The following is a 24,780-nucleotide window of genomic DNA, read 5'->3' on the forward strand; positions in this document are numbered from 1 at the left end:
ATATAAACTTGTCTTATTTGGATGTTAATAATAAGTAATGCTTTAAAATACTTTATTGTAGTTTAGAGAAACGTTATTGGAACTAAATAAAAAGTTACGTGTTATAAGCTAATAATCGTAATAAAAGTTTTTAAAATAATTCTCGTTTTTTTTTTTTTCCAATACAAACACTAATACAAAAAAATACTTCGGTTTAATATTACGCTCGATATCATAAACGTATGATTCTGTTGAGCTACTTAATCCAAACGGTCATAATGTAAAAAAAAAAAAAAAAAAAGGAAATAACTTAAGTCTAAATACTGACATTTTCAAGCACACGTATTTAGTCTCTCTCACGCACAAAAATAATTTTTTTTTTTTTTTTTTTTTTTTTATACACACTGCAATCGTTAACTTTTGAAGTCACATGACAAAAGTGGTTTTTTTTTGCAATATCCACGTCAGAGCGGTTTTAAAATTCAACTTACTAGATTTCTTGGCTTTGTTACTCTAAGCTGCCGCGTTTCGATGATTATCATCGTTTTAATAATACATCTTTTTTTAATCCACTGGAATGTGCCACGTGTATGTGTTTTTTTACGTGTGCGCGTTTGCATGTAAGTGTGTATTGGTTGTTGTCTGTAAGTGTGTTAAAAGCTCTCGAACGTAGCTGTCACTTTGTGCTCCAGGAGTTATTCGTCTAAACGTCGCGAAGTCCATGGTTTTTTTGTTGTTGTTTTAGATAAATCCTCTGGTTGCGAAGATGTAAAATCCCCGTGTGAATAGTTTCGGGCAGAAAAGACACTCGATTGGCCATTGATATTTTTCTTTTATTGGGCGCGAACCATGTGCTTGCGGTCCTGCAACAGAAAATGCAAAGTTTTTCGTTTAAAAGTTTAGCTTTGATTTGTAAACACTTGGTATCTCGTGTTTTTGATCCATTACGATATTAAAGACTAACTCTAATATAAATTAATGTGAAAATTAAAACAATTTTTAACAATTTTTCAAACTGCTGAGTGATTCATTAATTTACTTTCAAAAACACGAAATTAAAGCAGCAATAAACTTATTGATTAATTGGAAGAAAATTATGGTGGCAAAGAGGTATTAAATTAAAAATTTTTATGATAGATTTTATCGTTAACAATGACAACACGTTGAGAAAAGAGTAAGAAATAATCAATACAATATTAAGTAATCAAACACATGGATAATATTAGTAGGACAGAGAATTACAGATGCAGTGACAATTTTTACAACTCTCACAAAAGCTTCCTGTTTATTTTGTTCCTTTTATCAATTTTTTCTAATTTGCATATTTTTTTTTCAATTGCGCATACTACATTCACAAAATAAATACATTCTATTAAACAAGCATCCTTATTATTGACGATGTATCAACTATTACACGAAGTCAATAAATTTTTAAATATATTTTTTCCAATTCTTATGTTTTTGCACGTATTACACAACGACAGATAATTTTTATGTATCCTATTAATTTTTTTTATAATTTAAAAGAGAATATTTCAGTGTAGTTGATGCATTGTCAATAAATTGGGACATACAATGTAAAGCCTAATGCTTACAAATAAAAAAAAAAAAAAGTAGGAAATCTACAGTGTACGCACCTTTTAATCAGCCCAGACTCACTGCTTTGCTCTTCGGTCGAACCAATCGTTTCCACAAATCTATTATTTTATCTTTAAATTTGATTTGTAAGTGAAAAAATATTCTCATTTGGATCTCTAAGTGCCAATCTACTTTTATGTTTCTTAATAAAAGACAACAAAAATATTTTGATATCACAAAAACGACAACAGACAATGACGACGCATACATCCAGGGTGATTAAATATTTACAACAAACAAAGATGCGTGCTGAGAAGACAAAACATTTTTTAAAGTGTAAATTATAAAATCCTTCATGAAAAGCAAAAAAAAAGGGGGGAAATTTGTCCCATTTATTGTGTCTTACTATTCGATTGAACTAATTGTGTCAAGAGTAGGCTACACTGAAATAATCTCTTAAAAATTAAAATTTACGTTAAAATTTATTTTCATTTGAGAAATTTGAATTTCCATATACCTACCAGTTTCTAAAAAATATTGATAAAAAAAAAAACAACCTATTTTACTATAAATAAGAAAATTTAAAAATGTTCCCTCAGTGTAGTTAACTCTGAATCAAACAGGCAGAAAAGATAATTTTTTTTTTTTAATGTACAGACGTATATTTAATCATAACAAATACAAGTTTTACAAATTTTCACTATCTATATTATGCGGCTTATTTATCATAATGTGACTCTTCATACAAAAATCTTTTCTTTTTCTCGTTTATCAAGTTACATGTCACGCACAACTTACAATATATTTACAATTACACTGCTAAAGCCGTTTGTCGCATGCACTAATTCTTTTTTTTTTTTTTTTTTTTTTTTTTTTCGTAAAAAAAAAGTTGCTACAGCTTATTTATTTATCTGCAACTCGTTCATTAATTTATCGTTAGCGTTAAGGCACTAATCTGTTTTTCACTTTTTATTTGTTGCGATGCTTAAGTCAATTAATTAAAAAGCAAACAGCAAGGAGTCCTTTGCCAAGGACGAGCTCGCAGTTTTTTTTTTTATCTTCAAAGTTTAATTATTATCAGCGCATATATAGAAGTAACGTAGTAATAAACTATTGAATGAAAATAAAAGGAAATAATTTTCTCGGACAAACGAAAGTTAATCACACAATATATGGTAGAAATACTACAGAGCACCTCAAACGTCGTATCCTAAAGTTAACAATTAAATCTTCATTTCAAACCATAAAATACAACTCTATTATAAAAATTCAATTTATACTAACTCATGCAATTAAAAACAAAAAACAAAATTTAACGTCTCAACAAGTCAACGTATTTTTTTTCTTCATAAAAGCATAAACGTAAATGCAGTGGTATTATATAGTAAGAGACACTCTGTAGCTCTCGACAACACATAAATGTTCATGTGCATAAGTAGTTAAAACATACTGAAAACAAAGAAAAAGATATGTAGGCGTACTATATATACGTATATGATATCTATACAGTTAATCAGTAACGAAATTTTCATTTTATAAACTTCTTAATTAAAACACTCTTAGAAACGTAATCATCACATATCGTTTTCCGGTAAGGAAATTGAACAATATATTGTTGGATCGGAAGACTTCGATCTCGGAACTCGTACGCGTGTACAATGCATTCAATGCACCAAGCGTTCAATCGGAACTTTGAATTTTCTCTTGGTTATACGTCAGTCGAAAATAGAAAGAAGAAATGTACATGTACTTTATCATACAAAAATATGAAATCGTAATTTCAGAAACGTGTATGCACTTGAAAAATATTTTTCCAATCGCGGGTAATCTTAAGTAGTTTAAATGCCTTTTTATCTGCCTACTGTGCGAAACATAGCGGTATCACCGAGAAAATATATGATGAATTTTTTTTTTTTTTTTTTTTTTTCAATCAAGCCGTTTGTACTTCAAAGCTCGCGTCAAAATGCAACATTATAGTCTACTCGCACGAATTCTCTCGTGCAGGGTTTTTTTTTTTTTTTCCTCAAAACAAACTCTGAGATCATTTTACAACAATGATCTTTTAATTTTTCGTAAGACAAAATACGGAGAATATTCATGCGCTTTGTGATGGCAAAAATTTGAACCATTGGTACGTTAAACATTACAAGGCTCCCAAGCTAGAGCACAACTATTTTATTCTTGGTCCGAGACTCGCATTTGCTCGTTTGCAACAATCGCGATGATTTTCAAACGGAGCGAGAAATCAATGAAAAACTTGATCATTGAAGTAATTAAAATTTTCACGTTTTAAATGTATAATCTAATAGTTTTCTTTGTTGTTGCGTTGAAGAAAAAAATAAAAAAAATTCTGCACTCGATCGTGCACGTCTAGAATCACAAACAAAGTTTCCTCACTCCGTGAAACCAAAAATTTTCGAAATACTGCGTGGCTCAGTACAGCCACACACTACTCAACTGATAAAACTAAAATTTACCATTGAATAGTAATAATTTATAGAAAAAAAAAAAAAAAAAAAAAAAAGTTAAAACCGGTAAGGTACCGATAATCGATCGGTGGATAAAATAACAATCCCAGGTTCCTCTTTTTCGCCTCTGCTTCCCCCTACGTTGACGACGACGACGACGGATGAATGCCAAGATTCCCGAGCACGTGGAAGATCTTGTTTTTGAAGCCCGGCCTGTTAGGGCTAACGTCGTTCTGGCTGCCGTGTCCGTCGAGCATCAGCGTCCGCTGCACCAGCGGTGTGAGACCCTTTTGTCGTTGTAGTGGTTTTTTTGTTTGTTTTTTTTTTTTTTTTTTACATTTTTACGTTCGCATTGGATTCGATTTTATATCGTTTATTCGAATTGGATCAATCGTTTGTGCATTCGTTCGTTCGATCGTGCGTGTGGGTGTTGGGTCGATTGGTGTCGGGAGGCCCGCAATGCATACGAGGAAACGAAAACAAGAAAAAAGAAGAAAACAAAGGATAGTAGAAGATCTCACTTTTGCCTGGTTTCATTTATAAATTATTTTCTTTTTTGTGTTTTATGACGACTAATTGTCAAAATTAATGCTCATGTGGGTATTGTGTTTCAAATGATGTATGTATCAATTATATTTGTACGTACTACGTGCATGCGGTGCGATAATAATCAATAATAATAGTGATAATAATAATAATAACGATGATGTATAAATATCAACTAGTATAACGTAACTAATAAAAAAACAACGATAATCGTGGATAAACGTTACTCCTAATGTACAAATCAAACGTATTAACATTTATAAAATAAATAAATAAATAAATAAACAAAATGAAAAAAAAAAAAATTTAATTACTGAAACAATGCTCTGTACAGTAACTTGTGCGGGAAAGGTTGTCGAGACAGCCGGTATGTTATTAAAAATGCGATTAATACGTAGTAACAGAGCCTGGACGTGCGCCCGGCAACGACGCCCGCCAGGACGTGACGCGAGTTTAGTTTACTCACCTCTTCGTGCTGTTGCTCGTGTTCGCTGTTGGTCAAACTCGTCCGTGAGCCCCGTCGATTCGAGCCCTTTTCGTCGCCAAGGATTTGCGCGACCTTTGGCTGCTTCACCAGATCCAGGGCCTAGAAGGTGCAGAAGAAAATGTTTTTTAGTTGCTCGTTTGGTTGGCACTTGCGTTTAAGGATGTCACAGACGAGTGAAATTAACGAGTGGCATGCTTTTTTAAAATATCATATACATATACATGCTTTGGAACTATTGATACTGTTATTGCACCCTGAGAGTATGTCGCTGTTGTGGAATTGAGTTTTTTTTTTTTTTTTTAATTCTGGTGCAGAATACATATTCTCATGTGGATGCGCAACACACGTATGTACGATATAATATTTACATATTCAATTCTACGTAAAATAAAAGAAAACGATGAGCGATGTGAATGAACGAATGAAGCGTGCTGGCATAACTGAAATGACAGAAATATACGTCTGTATGAATGTGTACAAATAATATTGACAGCCAAACTTTGTAACTTTTCAATAACATTTACAAGAAGCATTTCGTGTACATGATTCGACAATCTTGTACTTAGTCTTTCGAGCCATATATTGGGGAGAAAGAAAATAAATAATAAAATAAGAGTACCACATTAGCACAATCAATTGATAAATTCACAAAATTTCACATGTCTGTGCAATCCTTAATCAAACTCACTTTTTATCTTTAAAAAGCATATGATGACAATTACCTTTTAAAAAGTTTTCGAATATCTTTTTCATCGTTTCTTCAATCGAATAAACAAATTTAACATGGGAAAAAAACGAATAAACAAAAAAGTAAAGCGAAAAAGAAAAAACAAAAGTGAATCGGTAAATCAACGAAAAATAGAAAAATTAACCATAAAAAGAAGTTTAAAAAACTTGGTTGTTGTTGTTGTTGTTTCAATAATTAAATTACTTTTATTCGTTTCATCATCTTTATTTATATCAATATATTTGACTGTTCTATAATAATTCGATGTAACAAATATATTCCTTAATTTTAGTATATCGACACTGCTTTTGAGATTTCATTGCAATGTTAGTCACTCCTATAGTCACTCTTTACAATCAACTTTAGTTAACACAGGCCTTAGTACTAAACATACACGTAAGTCTTGCAAAAATCGTGTTTATGCGTACGGTAATGTTCGAGTTAAAAAAAAAAAGATAAACATCTCGAACAACATCGAGACAATGAAAGATGAATATTTTGTGTTGAATAAATAAATGAAAAATCTTTTCGGACGATCTTTCGTCACATCCTTTTTCATCGACGCATATTTTTTTTTCTTCACAGTATAAAAAAAAGAACCAAAGACTAGCATCGAATTCATGGTCCGAAGAGATTAGTTGAAAAAAACAAATAAATACATAACGTTTAAATGCAATGGACGATTGTGTGTAAGTATGTTTATATTATAATAGAGAGAGAGAGAGGGCAGAAGGAGGCGCATCACGTGACGGAGGCTCACGCATTCGGCACTTTCACGTTCTGCTTGTCACTCACCTGCTGGACAAGCTGCTCGGAACGATGGAAAAAAACAAGAAAAGAAACCAAGGCATTTTTCGTTAATCATGTATATGTATATACATATGGCTCGTCTAATTTGTTAATAATATAGTGAAAAACAAAAACACACAGAATGATTGAACAAATGGCGAATGATGAGTGTAATGTTCTCGAGCACGAGATCCAAACTTAGCGATAGTCGTACGGGTATTGATGGAATGTAAATGAAGTAAATAGCATCGGCATAATCAATTAGCGGGTCGTGAGCGAGGATGATGATGATTTATGGATGAGGTTGTAAGACGGACTTTACCTCTCGCCGCGATCTAATTGCACAGTCCTCGAGCGTCTCGGCTGCCTCGTACTTGCCCTGTCTTCGGTAGAGCGCGCCGAGGTTCTTCAGTGTCGTGTTGAAGGTAGGGGAGTCGACCTTAGCCGCCTTGTGCCAGCCACCGTACTCCCCGTAAGGCGCGTTCTCTTTGTTCCTGTGTTTGTTCTCCTCTCGCTCCTCTGCCACCTGTATCACGAATCCCAAGTGTTAACCTTTTCCAAAAGAACGTACGAGACAATGCGGAAACAAACTGACCTGCCAGATGGGCTTGTTGTCGCCGTCGATGGCGCCAAACTCGCGCTCGTGAGCCCTGGTGAGTACCTGCTTGTAGAGCACCTCGGCGTCCTTGTACTTGCCCTGTTTGAGGTAACAGGAGGCGAGATTGTTCTTGGTCTTGGCGACGTTGGGATCGTCGGGTCCGAGTTTCGCCTCGTAAATCTCGAGGGCGCGCTGGTAGTAGCGCTCGACCTCCTCGTACTTGCCCTGATTCTGGCAGAGCAGCGCGAGATTGTTCAGCTGTTTCGCCACGTCCGGGTGATCGGTGCCCAGGACCTTCTCCCGGATCTCGAGGGCGCGCTTGCACAGCGGCTCGGCTTCCTTGTATTTACCTGCGACACGTTGGACACAAGCACGTTAGTCACACAATGAGAGAATACTACCGACTCATCGTAGCGATATTCAGAGGGCCGGTGCGAGCTAGTAGTATAGCGTATGCGTAAATGTAAGACACGTGCCTCGTTTGCCGTAGAGCACGGCGAGGTTGTTGAGGGTGGCAGCGACAGCCGGATGGTTCTCGCCGAGGGTCTTCTCCCGAATGGCCAGGGCGTCGTTGAGCAGATTGGCAGCCTCCTTGTACTTGTTCTGGTCGCGGTAGACGAGGGCGAGGATGTTGAGCATCGTCGCAACGTCCGGGTGGTCATGGCCGGAGGTCTTTTCGAGATCCTCGAGGGCCTGCTTGCACAGAGGCACCGCGACCTCGTAGCGGCCCTGGCTCGCGTACTGGATCACGAGGTTGTGCAGAGTACGCAGCCTCGCCGGTATCTCGTACCCAGCGTTCACCTGCTGCGCGAACTGCGACGGCGGGGTCGGAGACATTGCTGCAAGTTTGAAAAAAAGAAAGCTCTCTCGTTAATCCAGGGTATGTACCCTGGTGTGGGTATTTTTATGTTGTTGCCACGAGTGTCTGCGTGAATGTAACTCCGTGTGGGCGTGTTGTACTGATTGCACGGCGACCATCACTCTGTGTTTCTACTGAATAGGAAAGTTATCAACTACAGACAAGCGTACGAAATTCAAATGTTTTCGCGCTACGGATAAAACGCGAGTCACGATGCAACATAATATTGTATACGGGGCCTTTTTTACACGCTTTACAAACGGTACGCGAAAAAGCATGTTACTTTTAAACGGAAGAGAACCAGAAAGTACACCTTATCAAACGAAACAGTCCCACAATCGAGAGGTCAAAGAGCTGTGCGCATCATTGTTTTGGCCGTGGTGATAAGACAGACAGATATAAATAACATTAGTATACAGTTGTGGTGTGATTATATATTTTAGTATGCACCAAGACAGAGATTGCATTCACCAGAGGGGGACCCGGAAAAGAAGAAAAAGAGAAGGTTGCGACTACGTACACTTACTGTTTCGCTCCTCGGCGTCGTCGTCGGGGAACAGGTCGACCACGAGGTCATCCTTGGGCCGGTCCTTTGAATTCTCGTCGTCCGCCGGTGGGTCCGCGTCGTACTGCCTAATGCTCGCCATGAACTCCAGGTGCCGCTTCTCCTCCTCCAGCTGTGCCACCTTTAAATTTTAAGTCATTGTCGTCATTACCATTCGGGGGGGGGGGGAATAAAAAAGGGAAGAAAAACCACCAAAGGACGTACCGCCTGTTCGCTCGCCTGTAGCTTCTGCTGGGTGCCAGCCAGCTCGTCCCTGAGCCACGCGTTCTCCTGGCACAGCCTCCTGACCTGGGTGCGTAGCTTTTGCTTCTCCGCCTCGATCATCTGCAAGTGGCTGGCCAACGCCAGCATGACCTGGGCCTCGCCCAGCCCGAGCTCGATCATCTCGATGTTCTTCGAGATGAGGCCGGCCTTGTCCCGCGCGGCAGGCGCCTCCTGGGACTGCATGCCGCTCAAGAGGCCCGTGTGCTCCACCCTCAACGCCTCCAGGCCCTGGGCCACCGTCCGCGCCCCGGCCACTATCTCCTCCTGCGTCATGGCCGTCATTCTACCGATCGTCTCGATTTTTTTGCTGCAACCGACATCACATACATACATACATTGTACGCATCGAACACCCCTTTTATTTTCTTCGCTCTGTTATCAACAACCCCCACACACACACACGCGCGCACACAGTCTACACTCTGCGATCGTCCACTATGTTGTACGTATATATAGGGCACACGCGCCGTTTATCGATCGCAAGCTAACAACCAACCAACCTACTTACATTCCGAACAACCTCGGCTATGCAATACCCTCGAACGTCATCGAAAGCTGTGCCATATTTCGCGAGTCTTTTGTACACCGTGTGATATGTGCATCACAAAAGCCACGATTCAACATCCAAAACATCGCAAGGGTAGGTTTATGACAAGGCACCCCTACGACAGCCAAATGGGGAACGAGTTCGAGAGAGGAGCAGTGGAGCCGTGTGGGGTGTCCTTTTGCCGATGAGAGACAACGAGAAACAAAGAGAGAGAGAGAGAGAGGAGGGAAGAAAAAAAAACAGCCCGTCAATGCGACGAAGGAACTTACCCCATGGCAGAGACACCCACCGGTACGACACCTTGGCAGCGGTCCCGGATCTCGTGCGGCGCTAGTTGGCGACTAGCCGTGAAAATCCGGCGCTTCCAACGTATAAGCATCGCCCGCCGGCGTTTTCTCCTGGTGTCGTGGGGGTTCAATAAAAACGCGCAGGCGCCCTTTACTGGAAACGGAAGGGAGATGATTCGCATCGGTTTTTCTTTTCGATGCGCTCATTTCCTCCCCCTCCCCTTCCCCTGGACTTTGACGCTTATTGGCTGGAATGCCGACTCGCGGTAATTAGGTTTGATTTGGTCTTTTGTTTTTCGGAGGCGCGTCACTTGTATCATTACCTATATATTTTAAACGATGGCAATATGTTTTGTTTCCAAAAAAAGGGTACTCAAGAGCTAAATAAGGATACAAAAAAAGCAAAGATCCCTCCAGCATCCGCAAGTACTATGTTATTACTATCGAGTACGGGTACATTGGAGGCTCGCCAAGGAATAATAATATAAATGCAGGATGCAGGATCCCGATCGTTGGGGCTGTGTGTAATCACTAGCGATCTTTTTCTCCGGTCCGCATGCATGGATGGACTTGACTCGCGAGCCAAAGCGCCTTGACCTCGGCTGCACCGAGGTTTTTCCCTCAAATTTACCGCAGTACAGAGAGAGAGAGGCAGGAAGGACAAAAGACCCAGGCTGGCGGCCTTCTGCGGATTTTTTTTTTTTTTTTTTTTTTTTTTTAACTTTCGTTTTTCTGTGGAGGAACTCGACGGGTTTTTGCGAGCAAACCAGGTCTGCGTGGAGCGATAAGTGTGTATATGTTTGACTGATGTCTTTTGGTTGTGCGTTTCTTTACTTTTTTCCATTTTTTTTGAGAGAAAAATAATGGTAAATGTGGGCCTTTTTTGTTGTTTCAGTTTTGCCATTGACAAGGAAGGTGATTAAGCAAGACGTGCATTACGTGTATGCTTGGGAGAAAGAAAAATTGAGTAAACATGAATGGACAAAAATGCTGGGTCAGTTAACGGAGGTACAATCATTTTAGATACTGCGAATTGAAACCCGTAAAGTTTCCCGATAGCAAGACAAGTACATCGATGCACGGCAAAAGAAAGGAGGGAGGTAAGTATATACGATCGTCTCACCGGTGCGTGTAAGTATATACGTACTCTCGTGTATCGATCAAATGTTTACTACGGCGACGGCACCGAAGAGAAAGTGAATGGACAGTGCCTATTTTTAGCCCAGCTTGCCGCTCGTTTTGTTATCTCGCGCGCGATGGGCCTATTAATACATACATTGCAGATTAAAGATCGCACATTGTGATTCGTTTATGAAGGAGTGTAGTGTGTTGCAGTTGTTTCGGAGAAAAAAGAAAATAAAGTACAAATCAACCCCCTCCCCCCTGCCCTTGTAGGTGTACATCGTGAGAAGGGATAAGTCTCGTGTTACGGGGTGACGCAAGGAAACCACAGTAAGCCCTCTCGGCGAATTTCGACCGAAATCGAATAAAGAGGAAGCGTTGCGCAACACGGACACGCTTGTAGTGCGTGCTCTTTTTTTTTTTCTCTTATTGACCAAGGCGCACGAATTGTCCGAAGGTGTGCTTCCTATTTTTTGAGCCAAACATTCGGTGATTACCACTCTCGGGTCGGAGCTGACAATCATCAACTATATACGTACACAAATAAAGGGGTCTGACGTAATCGTTTGTGTCTTTTTTTTTTTTTTTTTTTTTTTTTTCTTCGCCAACTTTGAAACGGGTATACTAGTACACGCTGTCAGAGAAAAATCGCGTGCGGAGAAAATTGCCACGAGGATACACGTGCGTGTGCCTCCAAAGTATTGATTCTCATTCCAACGCGTATAGGTTCCTTTGGATAATACCATCGCACAGTTTTCCAAGACGCACACCTGGTATGTATATAAACCGACATGAATTTCACGCTGTACCTCCGTTGGCGATTTCTGGACGCATCGGCAATTAGAGCGTTTGCTCGGTGAAATAAAAACCCACGACCCAATGTCCCCCTCTCTCCCTTTTGTACGAATTCTCGGCGGAAATTGCGGTCTTCCTCTCCTCCTCTACTTACACGTACAACGAGGACGATTGGGTCATCATTTTTTTCTTCTTCGTACACTTTTTGGCAAGCGATTAAAGGAGAAGAAAAAAAAAGTTATTCATCAGATCGCGCGTAGGTGCCAATATTTGCGACGCGATGACTCACCCGAGAGAGAGAGAGATAATCGGACGGGTATTTTATACAGGTGTAACAACGGGGGAGACGAAAAGTTAGGCGCGCGTGTATGGCTTTGGCTCGGTTTTGAGCTTCGTGAATTATTCACCAGGATTAAGTGCGAGGTATCGTCTTTCTGTCTTTTCGGGGACGCAGAATCCGAAGTGGCCCTTTTTTTTCCACGCGGTCCACTTAAAAATCGTATTGTGTTCGTGTGCACCCACGTATAAGTAAAGGACTATAATATATAAGTACACACAGCTGGGCACCCGAAACTGCAGCAGATACACATATGTATTGGGGACACTTTGGCAAAACCATAAAAGAGACAAACGACCGGAGAGCTGTTGTGGAATTGTATTGACGGCAGGAAAAAAACAGTTGACAAAATGGTAAGTATAATCGATAATAGAAGCGCCAAAGTTTTCTCGAGCTGTGCCGTTGTGTACTCAACTTCTCTAGGGCACGTTTAGCTGTTCTTGTAAAAAAAATACTGCCTCGACGAGTGCCGAAGTGCTAGAAAAAAAAAAAAAAAAATTTTAGCAGAGGTACAGTAAATTCCGAGCATACACAGACCCGATTCGACAATGGCATAATTTACAAACCCGCAGTGGCGATGATTGAGCAAAAAAAAAAAAAGAATCATCTCACCGTGCGTGTAGTTATACACGATCGGCGCACTGTGCACACAAAACAGATATAGGTGCTTTTCCAACGAGCGGAGCATTTGTATATAGGATTGGTACACACATAGAGAACTAAAACAATCGCTGCGACTGGTCGTCGTGTGTAGGTATATATATGTGCAAGGTAGTCATATTAAATAACAAAATACACACGCAACCTCGACGATTTTTCGATGCTCTGTTGGGTGTACGTATACATACCTACAGGCAAACCAGTATCGAGCGTCACGTGTATAATTTGATTGATAGTTGTAATATTTACCAGCATCGAGACACAAAGGCTAATCCTTTTGTACGCTATCTACCTATACGTGGAGTGTAATCCAACCTTCTGAGCTTGGCTGGTAATTTAATTAAAATTACCAACCCTCGCACACAGGGATGGTTTGACAAGGAAGAAGACAATGCAAGGGATGGGAGGGGGGGGGTCGAACTATTATACTCTCTTTGCACCATATCCTACACTTTTCCTACGAATGACATTGCCAGTACAAGTACTCACATTCTGTAGGCGTTGAGCGTCTTCGACATATCCGTACGACCCATTGGTCCAGCCTTCTTTTTGCTGTATCCTCGATGATTCCCCTCCCCCCAAAAATGTCTCAATCGACGATCCCACGAGAAACACGGGGCACCACCACGAGCGACTCACGTCGCGTTCGCTCCACCACTGTGCGCTTGCGGGGGTGGAAAACAAGAGGAGACCCCCATACACGACTCGATCCCTCGTCTCCTTTCTCCTTCTGCCCCCTCGCGTATGTCTGTCTGTCTGTCTGGCTCCTCTTCTTTATAAGCCTATCGATCACCGTGCGCTTCGTCCTCCGCCTCCTCCACTATGGTGAGCCGCACCAAAAAGTCTACGTACACACAGTTTGTTACATCCGAGCCCAGACGACGCTGTAGTTGGTTAAGGCGCGCGTCCGCGTTAACACACGAAAACGAGAGACGAGCGTAACAGTTGCGAGTGAGGGAAAAATCAGCGAGGGGTCCGTGTGTGTGCAGGTCCTGCTTTCCGCGCACTACTGACGGCCGACGCTGCCACCCTCACCCGCTCACTCTGTATATTATATGTATGTATATATATATCACACACGTATACGTTCAACAGCCCCTTTCCGCATTACGCACCCTCCGTTGGGGGGTAGGGGAGGTTGGCTGGCGCATGCGCTACCCTATACCCACCCTGGCTGCTTACGCTCGTTGACTTTGTCGGCTCGATGTTGATGACCCTCTATATATATATATATGTTTTCTCTTTTACGTTTGCTATGCGGGTATGTAGGCTACGTGTATGTTGACACAGCAAGCAAGCGCGCGTGTGTGGGGGTGGATTTTAACGTTCGTGAATAGGGGTTGTTAGGTGTGCGGTGGAATTTCTAGCTTTCTTTTTTTTTTTTTTTTTTTTTTTCGAGGATAGAAAATATGGGGAACTAGGAGGTGCTTTTCCAGAGAGCGCAGGCGCTTTTCGCGTGTGTGTATGTACAGGTGTACTTGCTATCCAAGTACAACTGTTTTATTTATTCGTTTTATTATTTTTTTATTTTTTTGTTTTTTCAATGTTTGGGAGAAATAATTTGAATGAGAAAATGTAATATGCACCAATAGACGTGCTCTTTTGGCTCGGGTATTTATACTTACTTGGTGCGTTGCCGTTGCGTTTCGTGTTTCGAATAAATTATATTTACGTGCATACACCGTATGAACTGAACGCGGAATAATTCGGACGTGTGCTGGTATGGAAAAACATGAGAGGCGTACCTACATAGAATTATTACCACGCGGATATATATGATATACCTACTCGTACGCGGTATAATAGGTACACGCATATAAATATATACATGAGAGATATCTAATCGAAGATAAAAGGTAAAATGTATGTATGTGTGGAAGGGGAAGCTTACAAGTTACGACCCGTGTGCGACAGAGTACGAAAATATTTATCGCTCGGCGATGAGGTAACGCGATAATTCCTCGCTTGTTTCGTGTGTGTGTGTGTGTACCATCCACACGAGAGGGTCTAACGAGGCTGTGTAGCTTGCGGACGCGGGCTAATTAGGCAAGTCGAGCGGAAGACGTGCAAAGGAGCTGTCTATCGGGAGCGTCGAGGGGTTTTTTTCGAGGGTTGCGTTCAGCCCTGTCGGTGGTGACGAGAATGAACAAGAGCCGATCTTTCTTTTTTTTACCTTATACAATAAGTACACACGGGTAGAATATGTGCAGCCGATTAATGAACACCACCTAATTTACATAAATGAAACCTAATACGAACCGAACGCACACTTTTCTCTCTCTCACTCCTCTCTTTTGTATGTGGGGAGCATAATCTTTTGAGGAAACTGTAGTAAATAACAACTAAGACTACTGTTTTCAATGATAACAGTACACATACTTTATTTAGGAAGCTGGAAAAGTGTTTTATCTCGTTGATGCGCTATACACATATATACATATATACAAGTATACTGTTATCTATAATATGTACGCACAGCGATACAGCTGGACCCCAACCATGCATGGTGTCACACGACGTTTTAGCTTGCCAGTATATTTTTGCTCTTCTTGATTTTCCTTTTTCCTCATTCCCGTATATACCGGAGCAATTAACTCCAGCACGGCTTATCGCATCTCCCAAATACTTAGTGTGAACTTATGCGGAATGAAATACGGAAAATGTCATTTTTCGTTACCAGCCAAATTATTGTACGTAGATACGTGCGTGAACTATCCGAACGGAAAAAAAAACAGAGATAAGTACTTGGATGTATCGCAAAGAGTACAGGTATAATATATATATGTTGGTAGTAATATGTATAGACGCGCGAGAGAATGAGATGGCTACGAGTACGAGGTCGTCGGGATCGTACTGCGACGATGACTCATACTCGACGTTGTATGTATATACATCTGTAAGTATACGTCACGCCATGTGCACTTTTTTGCTGCTGCGATATTGGTTGTTTTTTTTTTTTTTTTCCTACGACCTCAGTGACGACGTCGAGCAGCCTCCTCTTGATGCTTTTGTCACCAACTCGACTCTCGTTGCTCTTTTCTTAAACTTTTGTTTTTTTTAGATGATACAGACGAGGATCTTTGATTATTTTATTTTTTTCCTTTCATTCGTGCTTTTCTCTTTTCAACATGAACGCATATGTCAATGTAAATCAATTTCATTTGCTCCACTCGTCAAATCGATTACAATATTATAATTTACATGAAAATTATCCTGCCTATATAATCTCATCGGATGTATAACAACCCAAACTACCTAAACATCATCGAAACTAATTTTTGCATCCCTAACGAAAAATTTATTTATAAAAGAAAAAAAAAGAAAAAATACAGTTAAAACAATCACAATTCCGGCATCTACATTCTCACAAGCTCAAAGAGTCGCGTATAGCGGCACGACTGAATGCCAATCTGGCATACAAAACGTAGGACACACCGCGCGGCCGTGCACTTCCATACAGATAACAGTATACAGCAGAGTGCCAACCGCAAGGCAAAAGCTACCTCCCTATAAATAGACGTTTAGCTCACGGAGAGTGATACCTTTTGCGAATTTTCGACCTTTTTTTTATTTTTTACTCCCCCCCCTCCCTCCATCCCCCGCAACGCGCTCTCTACAACGCGTGACGGCTATTATTTCGTCGCGAGAATTTTTCCCTTTTCTTTCTCTCGTCGTACAGTTATAAAGGCACGCATGGAAAGTAAAATATTTATTTTTTTCTTTAGCATAAACAATCATACGTGGCTATACACGTGCGAGCAGAGAAGGCACGGAAGGGGGGGGGGGGAGAGCAATGAAAATTCCAAACGTAGGTATAACTTTCTAAAACTACCCGCACCGAGGCTCCGAGAAAATCATACTATTATACGTAATCCAAATTCAAATTAATTTTGATGGAAATTGATCGACAAACGCGTACTTTGAGAGTATTTATACGTTCACGACTCGGGCGCTTGTTGCAAGTACACGAGTGAACTCGCGGTTAATTGAATTTATACATCTGTCAAGCGGAAAAACAAAAAACAAAAAAACATTCAATGCACTTTCTCTGGTGTGAGTACAGTTGGAGAGGAAGAAAAAAAAGGCTAGATCTGCGAGTAATTGCTGGCGAGAGAGCCGAAAGTTAATTGAAACGCGCCGGCAAGAGCCATCCGAGCTCCTGGAAACCCCGATGATAACTCCTTGCCTAGAAAGCCGTGTATCAGAGGTATAGGATGTAACTGCGCGGACGGGCCCCGGCGGTGTTTGACGGAAAAAAAAAGGATCGCGTGACGCTGCTCGAAAGTTGCAGCGGACTTTCAAAAAGCCCCGGAGGAGGAAGCCGAGGAAGGGAATCAGAACGCGTCGGGGAAGAAAAGCGCGTGTACGAGGTATTTATTGCATTGTTGCGCATCGCGGTTTCCGGAAAATCGACCGTTCGCTTTATTGTTTTGGGTTTGTATCGGAAATTTTATCGAAAGAGAAAAAAAAAACATCGCAATCAATTATTGAAAGGCAGCTGGTTGGGGATCGAGGTCAGTGTGAGAAAGGCCGTACTTGCGTTACGTGCAGGTGCAATGATATATGTGTATTACGTATACGTATAATGCACCATTGCACGAGCAGGTCACGCCTGTACTAAACGGCTTACGTACACTCCCGTCAGAGGAGAGACAGAGTGACAATAGGAGACAACAAAAGCGCAGTCGGAATGGTAATTAAATCAGACAGTGCCGACGTATATCGTAGCACCGGAGCTCGTTAATATTCTTTCAGCTTCGGATTTAAAAGGACGAGCGGTTCTGTAACAATAAGAGAGGGAGAAAGAGGTGAAAAAACGGAGGACAGTTACACGCATACATTATAAAGCCATGTGACAATGTCACGGTCGTATGCGTGTCTTTAATTATTTCTCGGTGGAAGGAATAAGTAGAGTTTGTGTATCTTGCATCGACTCGCCTGCACAATTTTTAGAGAAAAAAAAAATGCTATACTATTCCCTGCATTAAAGTCTGCAAATTTATCTACATAATTTTATTTTGATTACTTCACACCTGTATCTATAAACATCAAATTATTCTACTACGACATTTGGGTTATCTTATCCAAAAGAGCAGAACCTGATTGAAGAAAAATTGTGAAAAAAAAAAAAAAAATTCAACAAAAAAAGAAACCATCTAGATACACCTTCTCAAGACGCACTGGAGTTACGTGAATGCGCGAGCGAGCAATCACCTAACGCTCTCTGCTCCTTAACAACTTTTGTATTATCCAGTTCTGGATCGTCACGCTCAGGTGGTTCCCACCGTCACGCTGCCAACTCCCCGAGTTGGAGCCAAGAGCCGCGATGACGCCTCTCTCTCTTCCGCGTGTACCTGCTGATGCTCTCACTATACGGGCACTGGGTTATATACTCTATATATATGCACGACCTCACGAAAGAGCAATCAAAATGTAACAGACTTCCTGTCGCACCTGCTACGTATCTACAGCCAGTCAGGCGTGGCTGTTTATTTACTATTATTATCCAGCGCTCCGGTGTAAATAAATGTAAAAGCTACGACAGCCGAGTTCACGTGTATTACAAACCATCTATTGCACAAATCAGGTTACCGTAAATACATGTACAAACATTATGAAAGAATAGAAGCAACAACAGCAAATTATAAACAGTAGGTGAGTATTAACTAATGCAGCTGGCGTGCTCCTCTTTTTCTGAATGACTCATCGTTGCGAGTGCAACTACACGGATCTCATTCACTTTCTTCTTTTGTTGCGAAGAACAAACAGCTATAAAAAAATAACAATAAAATAAGAGAACAAAAAAAGTTAAGGTGAGTAAAAGAACCAAGTATTTACAAGAGGACAAACCACGCAACTTTTCCTCGACGGAGATGATGAAGTGTCTTACACACAAACACGTATCTAACCTAACCTCAAAAACGATGATGGACGTGTAATGATGAGAAGACTCCTACAGCCTCATAGATTTCCATTTATATGTTTCAATAACACACTAAATTTAACGAGATGAAGGAGCTTCCAACAGTTGCTTACCAATGGGACTAAAGCCTTTATTGAGCGAAATTACGATGCATCAGTTGGGTCTGCTCCGACTGCTCCGAAATGAGCAGCCCATGTGTATAGGTATGTATACATACGCACACGCACACCTCCGCGCACAACACAATGACAGCAGAAGCAAGCATACACTGTTAAAGATGGCTGATGCATGGCAAAGAGTGCTATTCTCACTTGGTAAATCGAACCCTTATTTTGTTATTTATTTCGTGTACGAATAATTGACGCGTGTAGCTTTATACATATATTCTTACCCTTGGACCTCGACGTTTTCGTCCTCGTCTTTTTTCACTTCTTCTGCTGTACACGATGTATACACGTATGTATATTTACACCCAAATACACGGCAACAGTCATCAACCTAGCACGCAATTACACGTAAGTATATATTTGTAAAGCTTTGGAGACTTTTACACGAACAAGATTTACTTTTCTTAAAAAAAAAAAAAAATTATTCTTAAACAAATAAAAAAAGGAACAAAGATCCTGATGAAATTACAGCTGTAGGGTTATTGTATCCTTATCTCGCGGCTCAACGGAGATGTATTCCACACGACTCTCTTCTCCGCTCGAGAGCCGAGAGCGCACTACGGGCAAACAGTTGAACTCCACATTTTGTCTGTATTTTTACACTTTTCGCGCCAGGGGGCTGTAGCTGACGGAAAATGGTGCGGAGTGGGGGAAGGGGTTGGCGAGAGTGGCGGGAATATTTGAATGAGACTACATGACGCGGATTCGTCGAGTTTTACGATTTATTGATCGTTTAATGAATCTTCAAGACAAATAGTACATATTGTTATGTATCGTACGTACGTCCACGGTGCGGAGTTATTGACGAAGTGTTGAGCTCGTCTAGTTGTGTTCGTCTTCGCGTTTCTGGATGAGCGCGTCGATTTCCATTCGATGGTCGCTACTGTCAAACAAGCAATTGTACGTTTTCACCAACACCTGACATTCGTCCTTCTCGTCGTTAGCTTTTATAAACAAATAAACAATTGTTTGATTTTTTTTTTTTTCTAAACAAGTGTTAATAACTTTGTAATTAAATTCCTTCAATATTTGTTTTCAACCTGCTGCACTGCATTCGAGTAACTTTGACGTCACGCCTGCACTGGCCTCTGGGAATATCTTTTTAAAAAGCATTTCCTCTTTTTTTACGTTGAACGTTCCATTCTCCAACTGTTTGGAAAAACAATTGCACGGATTTATGCAACTAGTGTCTGACTTAACAAATGATTAAAAGATTTTTCAATTGATGTACGTACCAATCCCCATTTTTTGACCACGCAAATTAATCCATAACAAATTTGATTTTTACTGTCCTTATATTTACCTAGAAATCGATAAATTTATTTGTAAGTTATTTATATGTCAACATGATATGTTAGAGCTTCAAATTGTGTACTCGAACCTTCCATCGATTTAGTTTCTTCCTCGCACTCGTTGATTGCCGATTTTACTTCTCCATAATTTTTACAGCAGGTGGCGCGCAACTGAAAAATATATATATATATTATGTTAATAATATATTATGTTAATAATGTTTTAGTGAGCAGTATGATTTTTAAATTTTAAGTAAATTTTTGTGTTTGTCCCACCTCAACTGTTAAGAAAAGACAGCCCAATAGACAAATAAACATCTGCATGGTACAGCCCATTTTGCGTTTACTCTTTCGATGTACAATGTTCTGAGAACTGAACTAAAAACCATCTTTCTAGGCTTATTTATGGATGCTTTAACAGGAAACATTGCTCACTTAATAACTGCAATTATGTTATAAAAGAAGCGAAAACGTGATTTAATCGGCTACCTTGATGTCTGTTGTCTTTTGTAAGTGGATTACACGAAAGAAAAAAAAAGTTTCAAGTTCGCTCTGGGTCATTCTATGGAAACTATGTAATTAACTTATGGTTTTTATTTTTGCTTTTGTTACAGGTGTAACAATGTTTCAAGTAATTAAAGTATTTATATGTACAATTGAATTGAATTGTTTTCAGGATTATGCCATTATATCGTTCAATTATATTTTTTTGTTTATTTTTATTTTATTTTATGTGAATAATCGTATTAGGTGAAAATTCTTCGTCAACTCTTATGTAACTTGTAAGATTAAATGAAACAACTGAGATAATTTATGGTTTTAAAAAAATTATTTTTAAAACGATATTTTGCATCTTTTTGTTTAAATTTAATTTATAAATATTTATTATGTTAATTAACTTTTGCATGATTGTAAATTACCTCCATAGCTTATTAAGTTGAAAATAATTTGAAGATCTATATATTGCATTAAAAGTTATTTTATTTTTTACAATTTATGGCAAATGTAATTTTTATGCAATGCCGTCATTTTTTATTGTTTTGTCTCTTTCATTACATTCGTAAGTTCTCAAAGTTGATTTTGTCGTTAACAAGCTGTACACATCACAAATGACAATATGGCGTGTTGGTAATCGTAAATCGTTGTTCCTTAAAAATTTTTAGTTGAAAGAAAAAAAAAAAAAAAAAAAAAAAAACATGACTACTATTTAAAATCCCTTGTTTATGTAAGCGTAGAAACACTTAATCTTATGATATTTGGAATTGTAACATAATAACGTGTCCATAAAATATGCATTTAAACTGAAGCCAATAACTTTTAAGACGAGAAATAAATGTTATTATGATCTATAATTTTTTCCCTATTTTAATGTCTACTCTTCTAGTTCTGAGTTTATAAAGGTAATTAAAAACGATATTAATCACAAAAAAGGTAAATTTTTAACTGAGTTACAATTAATTGGCAGATTTTACTATCATGAACATGGCACTAAAAATCCGTAAAAATCATAACGAGACATTTTAATTATATTTATTATATTCTTCATAGTAGTCATATCATTGAAACTAAACGTAATTTTAAGGTGTATCATGAATTTATAAATTCATGCAGCAGCCATGGATTAAAAAATTTCTATCAATACTTCATTTGTATAATAATTAGATCCTTCTGTCATACTGTCGAAGAACTGACGCGTGATTCTTAAAATTTATAAAATTTATAAAACTGAGATACTTTAATTATTTATTTATCCTAGTTAAAGTTAACACATGGTTTAATTGTAATTTATAATTTACCGTAAATTATTTTTAAAACAGCTTTAATTTACACATGGATTAGTGATCAACCATAATTACTCTTACCTTCTGAAATGGTTCCTTAACATAGTTAATTAATTACAATGTCAGATGGCGCAATGAGTATACTGGCAGCACATTTTCGATGTAGATTTATGCTTTATCGACTCACTTACTGAAAACTTGGAGTTTTTCTTTTCAGTACTTACTTATCATAGTTTTTACGTATACGTAAAATTTACGTACACGTATGTTTACATAAATTGTAGTGTGTAATATTAAAATATTACCAGTCTTGAGAAAGCAATCTTACAAACATACAAGTTGACTTTAATAAATTTTATTGTATTAACAACAACAATATGGATTAATTTTTTAAAATGAAATTTATTTTCTTTATTTGTAAGAAAATTGCAATATAACATACCTCTTGTTTAATTTATAACGTTAAATGTCCTTGTTATTAATTATATTACATAGTTGTTACAACTTTTGTTGGTAAATTATTTTTGGCTTGTTTAGTTTTAATTTTAAAAAGATAGATTTTTTTCTTTCACTCAACTCAATCGTTTTTAATTAAAAAGCCGGGCAAAGATATACTCGGGAAGTTTTGGGTGCCGATTGAGGCAATTTATTTTCTTCGGCGATTTTTTAATTTACTATTATCAGCTTTTTCTTTTTAATTTATGAGAGAAATTTTTGTACATTTTGTATTAAAAATCACTTTATAGAATTAATAAATGTTAGTGTAGTTAAAATCGAGATTTTACTTATAAATCAAATTTCATTTCATGTGGAATATTTAATATTAACAAAACAATCAAATATAAATCATGATTAACGTTTTTTAAATCAGTGAGATAATGTAGCTTGATAATTTTAATAAAACTTCCATTAAAAACTAATTCCTTGATTTTTTATCATCCCAATTTACATCTATTTATACTCTTATCAACGTTCACAGAAACTAAATACACAGCGGCCTGCATTTGTATAAACAAAGAATAAGTATGCTGTGTCACAGTATTATTTCGAATTACTTGATGTTGTGTCCATCAAATAAAGTTTATCATTTTTAATTTAAACTCAAAAGTCATCATTGAAATCAGGTTTTAGTTTTTGCTTTTTTTTTGTTAATTGAAAAGTACAAATAAAATATTGCAAATTGCAAGTAGTGCAAGTTGTTCAAAACCATCGCACGAGACATAAATTTCGTTCAACAAATTAGAAGGTTTGAGTAACATCTGATGGAATGTAGATTGCTTCTAATTGATTTGCAACACTTTTATGGAGCAACAATGCACCTATAAATAGTTTCGATTAGTAAAAAAATAGTAACACTAAGTACATTATAATAGAAAAAAAAGATATTTTATCTTTTTACTGTAATATTTAACTTTTTAATTATTGGATACACACAGCATCTAATCAAACTTAACCCTTAAAATTTATCCTACAAACGTTATGTACATAAAAAAATTAACTTTTGGAATGACGTTTTGTTCGGTTACGATTTATTAACCTTGGAATAATTAAGGACAATTTAAAAGCCAACGATTAATTGTCACTTTTCCTCGCCGCAAGTGAGTTTGTCACTCAATGTGGGAACAAAATTCTATTTAGCTTGGTTTGGAGATGTATAAAATTTTTTTTTTTTTTTTTTTTTTTTTTTTTTTTTTTTTCCTGTACACAATATCGAACGTCATACTCTGTCCACACTCGTGGTTGTATACATGAATTATTATGCAAAGTGAAATTGAACTTTTGTTTTACAATTGAAGAAATAAATTCATACTGCATTATCATTTTTTTTAATACGAAAAGTAAGCAGTGATTAAAAATTGTAAAAATTTTTTTTCGTTATCCATAGTAGTGTTACGTCGGCGCAACGTATTATTTGAGCCTAAGCTTTCGCTCAATAGCTCGGGATTAACACTGGGCGCGTAGGTGGGACGCGGGGTTAAAAGGGTCATTCAGCTTAAAGACGCGTTACTCAAAAAGGGGTACAATTGCTTTCACGCGACTAAGACTGACTGCTGTGCAATATTCCGATGCACTTGCTCGCGGTTTTCTTTTGTCAAGAGCGGTGTATACCTCGTTCACGATCTAAAAACAGTTAACACCGTCACGAGTAAGGATATCGTATGTAATTTGACCTTGACACATTAATATCACGGTAGGCATTTGCCTTAACTCGATCGTTCGTTGTTATTCTAATAGTATTATTACCACGGAGGGCAACGGATTCTCCTTGGCTAATTTGATATTACCGATGACCGAAGGATGCCAATACTGTGGCGAGTAATGGCGTTCGCGAAGAACACTTTATACTGGAGATTAATTTGTTATTACCGGTGACCGAAGGGTGCCAATACTGTGGCGAGTAGTGGCGTTCGCGGAAAACACTTTATACTTCCCGGTGATCCGCGGGTATTAATATGGCGTTCGCGCAAACGAAAACACTTTACACTTCCCGGTGATCCGCGGGTGCCAATACTAGGGCGAGTCATGGTATTCGCGCAAAAGGAAACACTTGGTCAAAAGAAAGAATATGATATGTTGTCACTTACTTTTATTTAAACGCGAAAGTTGTTATACAGACGTTGAACCAGCGTGAATGTAAGTCGCTCTCGAGGAAGATCAAGTGGTAGTAGAGACGGACTCTGGCAACCAGTTGATCGTACGAGGGTGGTAGCGAAATTCGACAGTACCCTCGCTTCGCAGAAGACTGGGTTGTAGCAGAGTCGGGCTCTCACTACTCAGTCTACTTCGAAGGGTATCGTCGAATTTCGCGTGCCGAATTGAATTGGTTTACCTCACTTCGCAGTAGACTGGGTTGTAGCAGAGGCGGACTCTTACTACTCAGTCCACTTTGAAGGGCTATCTTCGAGCCGAGTCGAGTCGAGTCAAACTCTGAACTACAAACTGCAAACTGATTTTCCTCTGGGCCTACGGGCCTTTTTATTGCGAGAAGCGGACCTCGGTCACGCGCTG

General features: G+C 38.8%; 2 protein-coding genes across 10 annotated transcripts; both read right to left on the reverse strand.

Moving 5' to 3' along the window:
* Nucleotides 1-362: 362 nt before the first annotated feature.
* Nucleotides 363-19,241, reverse strand: Klc (kinesin light chain). Of its 8 annotated transcripts, none has more exons than XR_001338982.2 (9): nt 13,098-13,602; nt 8,801-9,167; nt 8,552-8,717; nt 7,649-8,011; nt 7,170-7,522; nt 6,897-7,100; nt 5,038-5,157; nt 1,617-1,688; nt 363-842 (listed from the first exon to the last, which is right to left on the reverse strand). XR_001338982.2 is itself a non-coding variant. In XM_014352695.2 (9 exons), exons 3-9 carry the CDS (start codon nt 9,140-9,142, stop codon nt 4,163-4,165), a joined length of 1,698 nt encoding a protein of 565 aa, XP_014208181.1. In that variant the 5' UTR covers nt 9,143-9,167; nt 18,923-19,101; nt 19,168-19,241; the 3' UTR covers nt 2,416-4,162. The 8 variants fall into 8 exon arrangements, 7 of the variants coding, with proteins under 7 accessions (XP_014208183.1, XP_014208181.1, XP_089450228.1 ...); XM_014352695.2 differs by lacking the exons at nt 363-842; nt 1,617-1,688; nt 13,098-13,602 and adding exons at nt 2,416-4,312; nt 18,923-19,101; nt 19,168-19,241; XM_089594102.1 differs by lacking the exons at nt 363-842; nt 1,617-1,688; nt 13,098-13,602 and adding exons at nt 2,416-4,312; nt 18,923-19,029; nt 19,168-19,240.
* A 161-nt stretch (nt 19,242-19,402) lies between these two features.
* LOC106639198 (uncharacterized) lies at nt 19,403-24,722 on the reverse strand. 2 transcript variants are annotated; one of them, XM_089594576.1, is made up of 5 exons: nt 24,357-24,722; nt 20,080-20,161; nt 19,934-20,001; nt 19,739-19,847; nt 19,403-19,642 (listed from the first exon to the last, which is right to left on the reverse strand). In XM_089594576.1, the coding sequence occupies exons 2-5, from the start codon at nt 20,084-20,086 to the stop codon at nt 19,521-19,523; spliced, it is 306 nt and encodes a 101-aa protein (XP_089450702.1). In that variant the 5' UTR covers nt 20,087-20,161; nt 24,357-24,722; the 3' UTR covers nt 19,403-19,520. The 2 variants fall into 2 exon arrangements, with proteins under 2 accessions (XP_089450702.1, XP_014208185.2); XM_014352699.2 differs by lacking the exon at nt 24,357-24,722 and adding an exon at nt 20,267-20,368.
* Between the last annotated feature and the right edge of the window lie 58 nt (nt 24,723-24,780).

Source organism: Copidosoma floridanum, unplaced genomic scaffold (genome assembly GCF_036245765.1).
Source record: "Copidosoma floridanum isolate Cflo_tuat_1 unplaced genomic scaffold, Cflo_Japanese_pri ptg000021l, whole genome shotgun sequence".
Classification (NCBI taxonomy): domain Eukaryota; kingdom Metazoa; phylum Arthropoda; class Insecta; order Hymenoptera; family Encyrtidae; genus Copidosoma; species Copidosoma floridanum.

Coding starts and splice junctions, on each gene's coding strand:
- LOC106639198 (XM_014352699.2), bottom strand. CDS start 20,326: ATGGGCTGTACCATGCAGATGTTTATTTGTCTATTGGGCTGTCTTTTC. Junction 20,162..20,266: donor GTCTTTTCTTAACAGTTGAG/GTGGGACAAACA, acceptor TATATTTTTCAG/TTGCGCGCCACCTGCTGTAA. Junction 19,643..19,738: donor ACTCGAATGCAGTGCAGCAG/GTTGAAAACAAA, acceptor TGTTTATAAAAG/CTAACGACGAGAAGGACGAA.
- Klc (XM_014352692.2), bottom strand. CDS start 13,141: ATGGGTCGTACGGATATGTCGAAGACGCTCAACGCCTACAGAAT. Junction 7,523..7,648: donor CGTGCTCTACGGCAAACGAG/GCACGTGTCTTA, acceptor AACGTGTCGCAG/GTAAATACAAGGAAGCCGAG. Junction 5,158..6,896: donor CAATTAGATCGCGGCGAGAG/GTAAAGTCCGTC, acceptor TGCACCTTCTAG/GCCCTGGATCTGGTGAAGCA.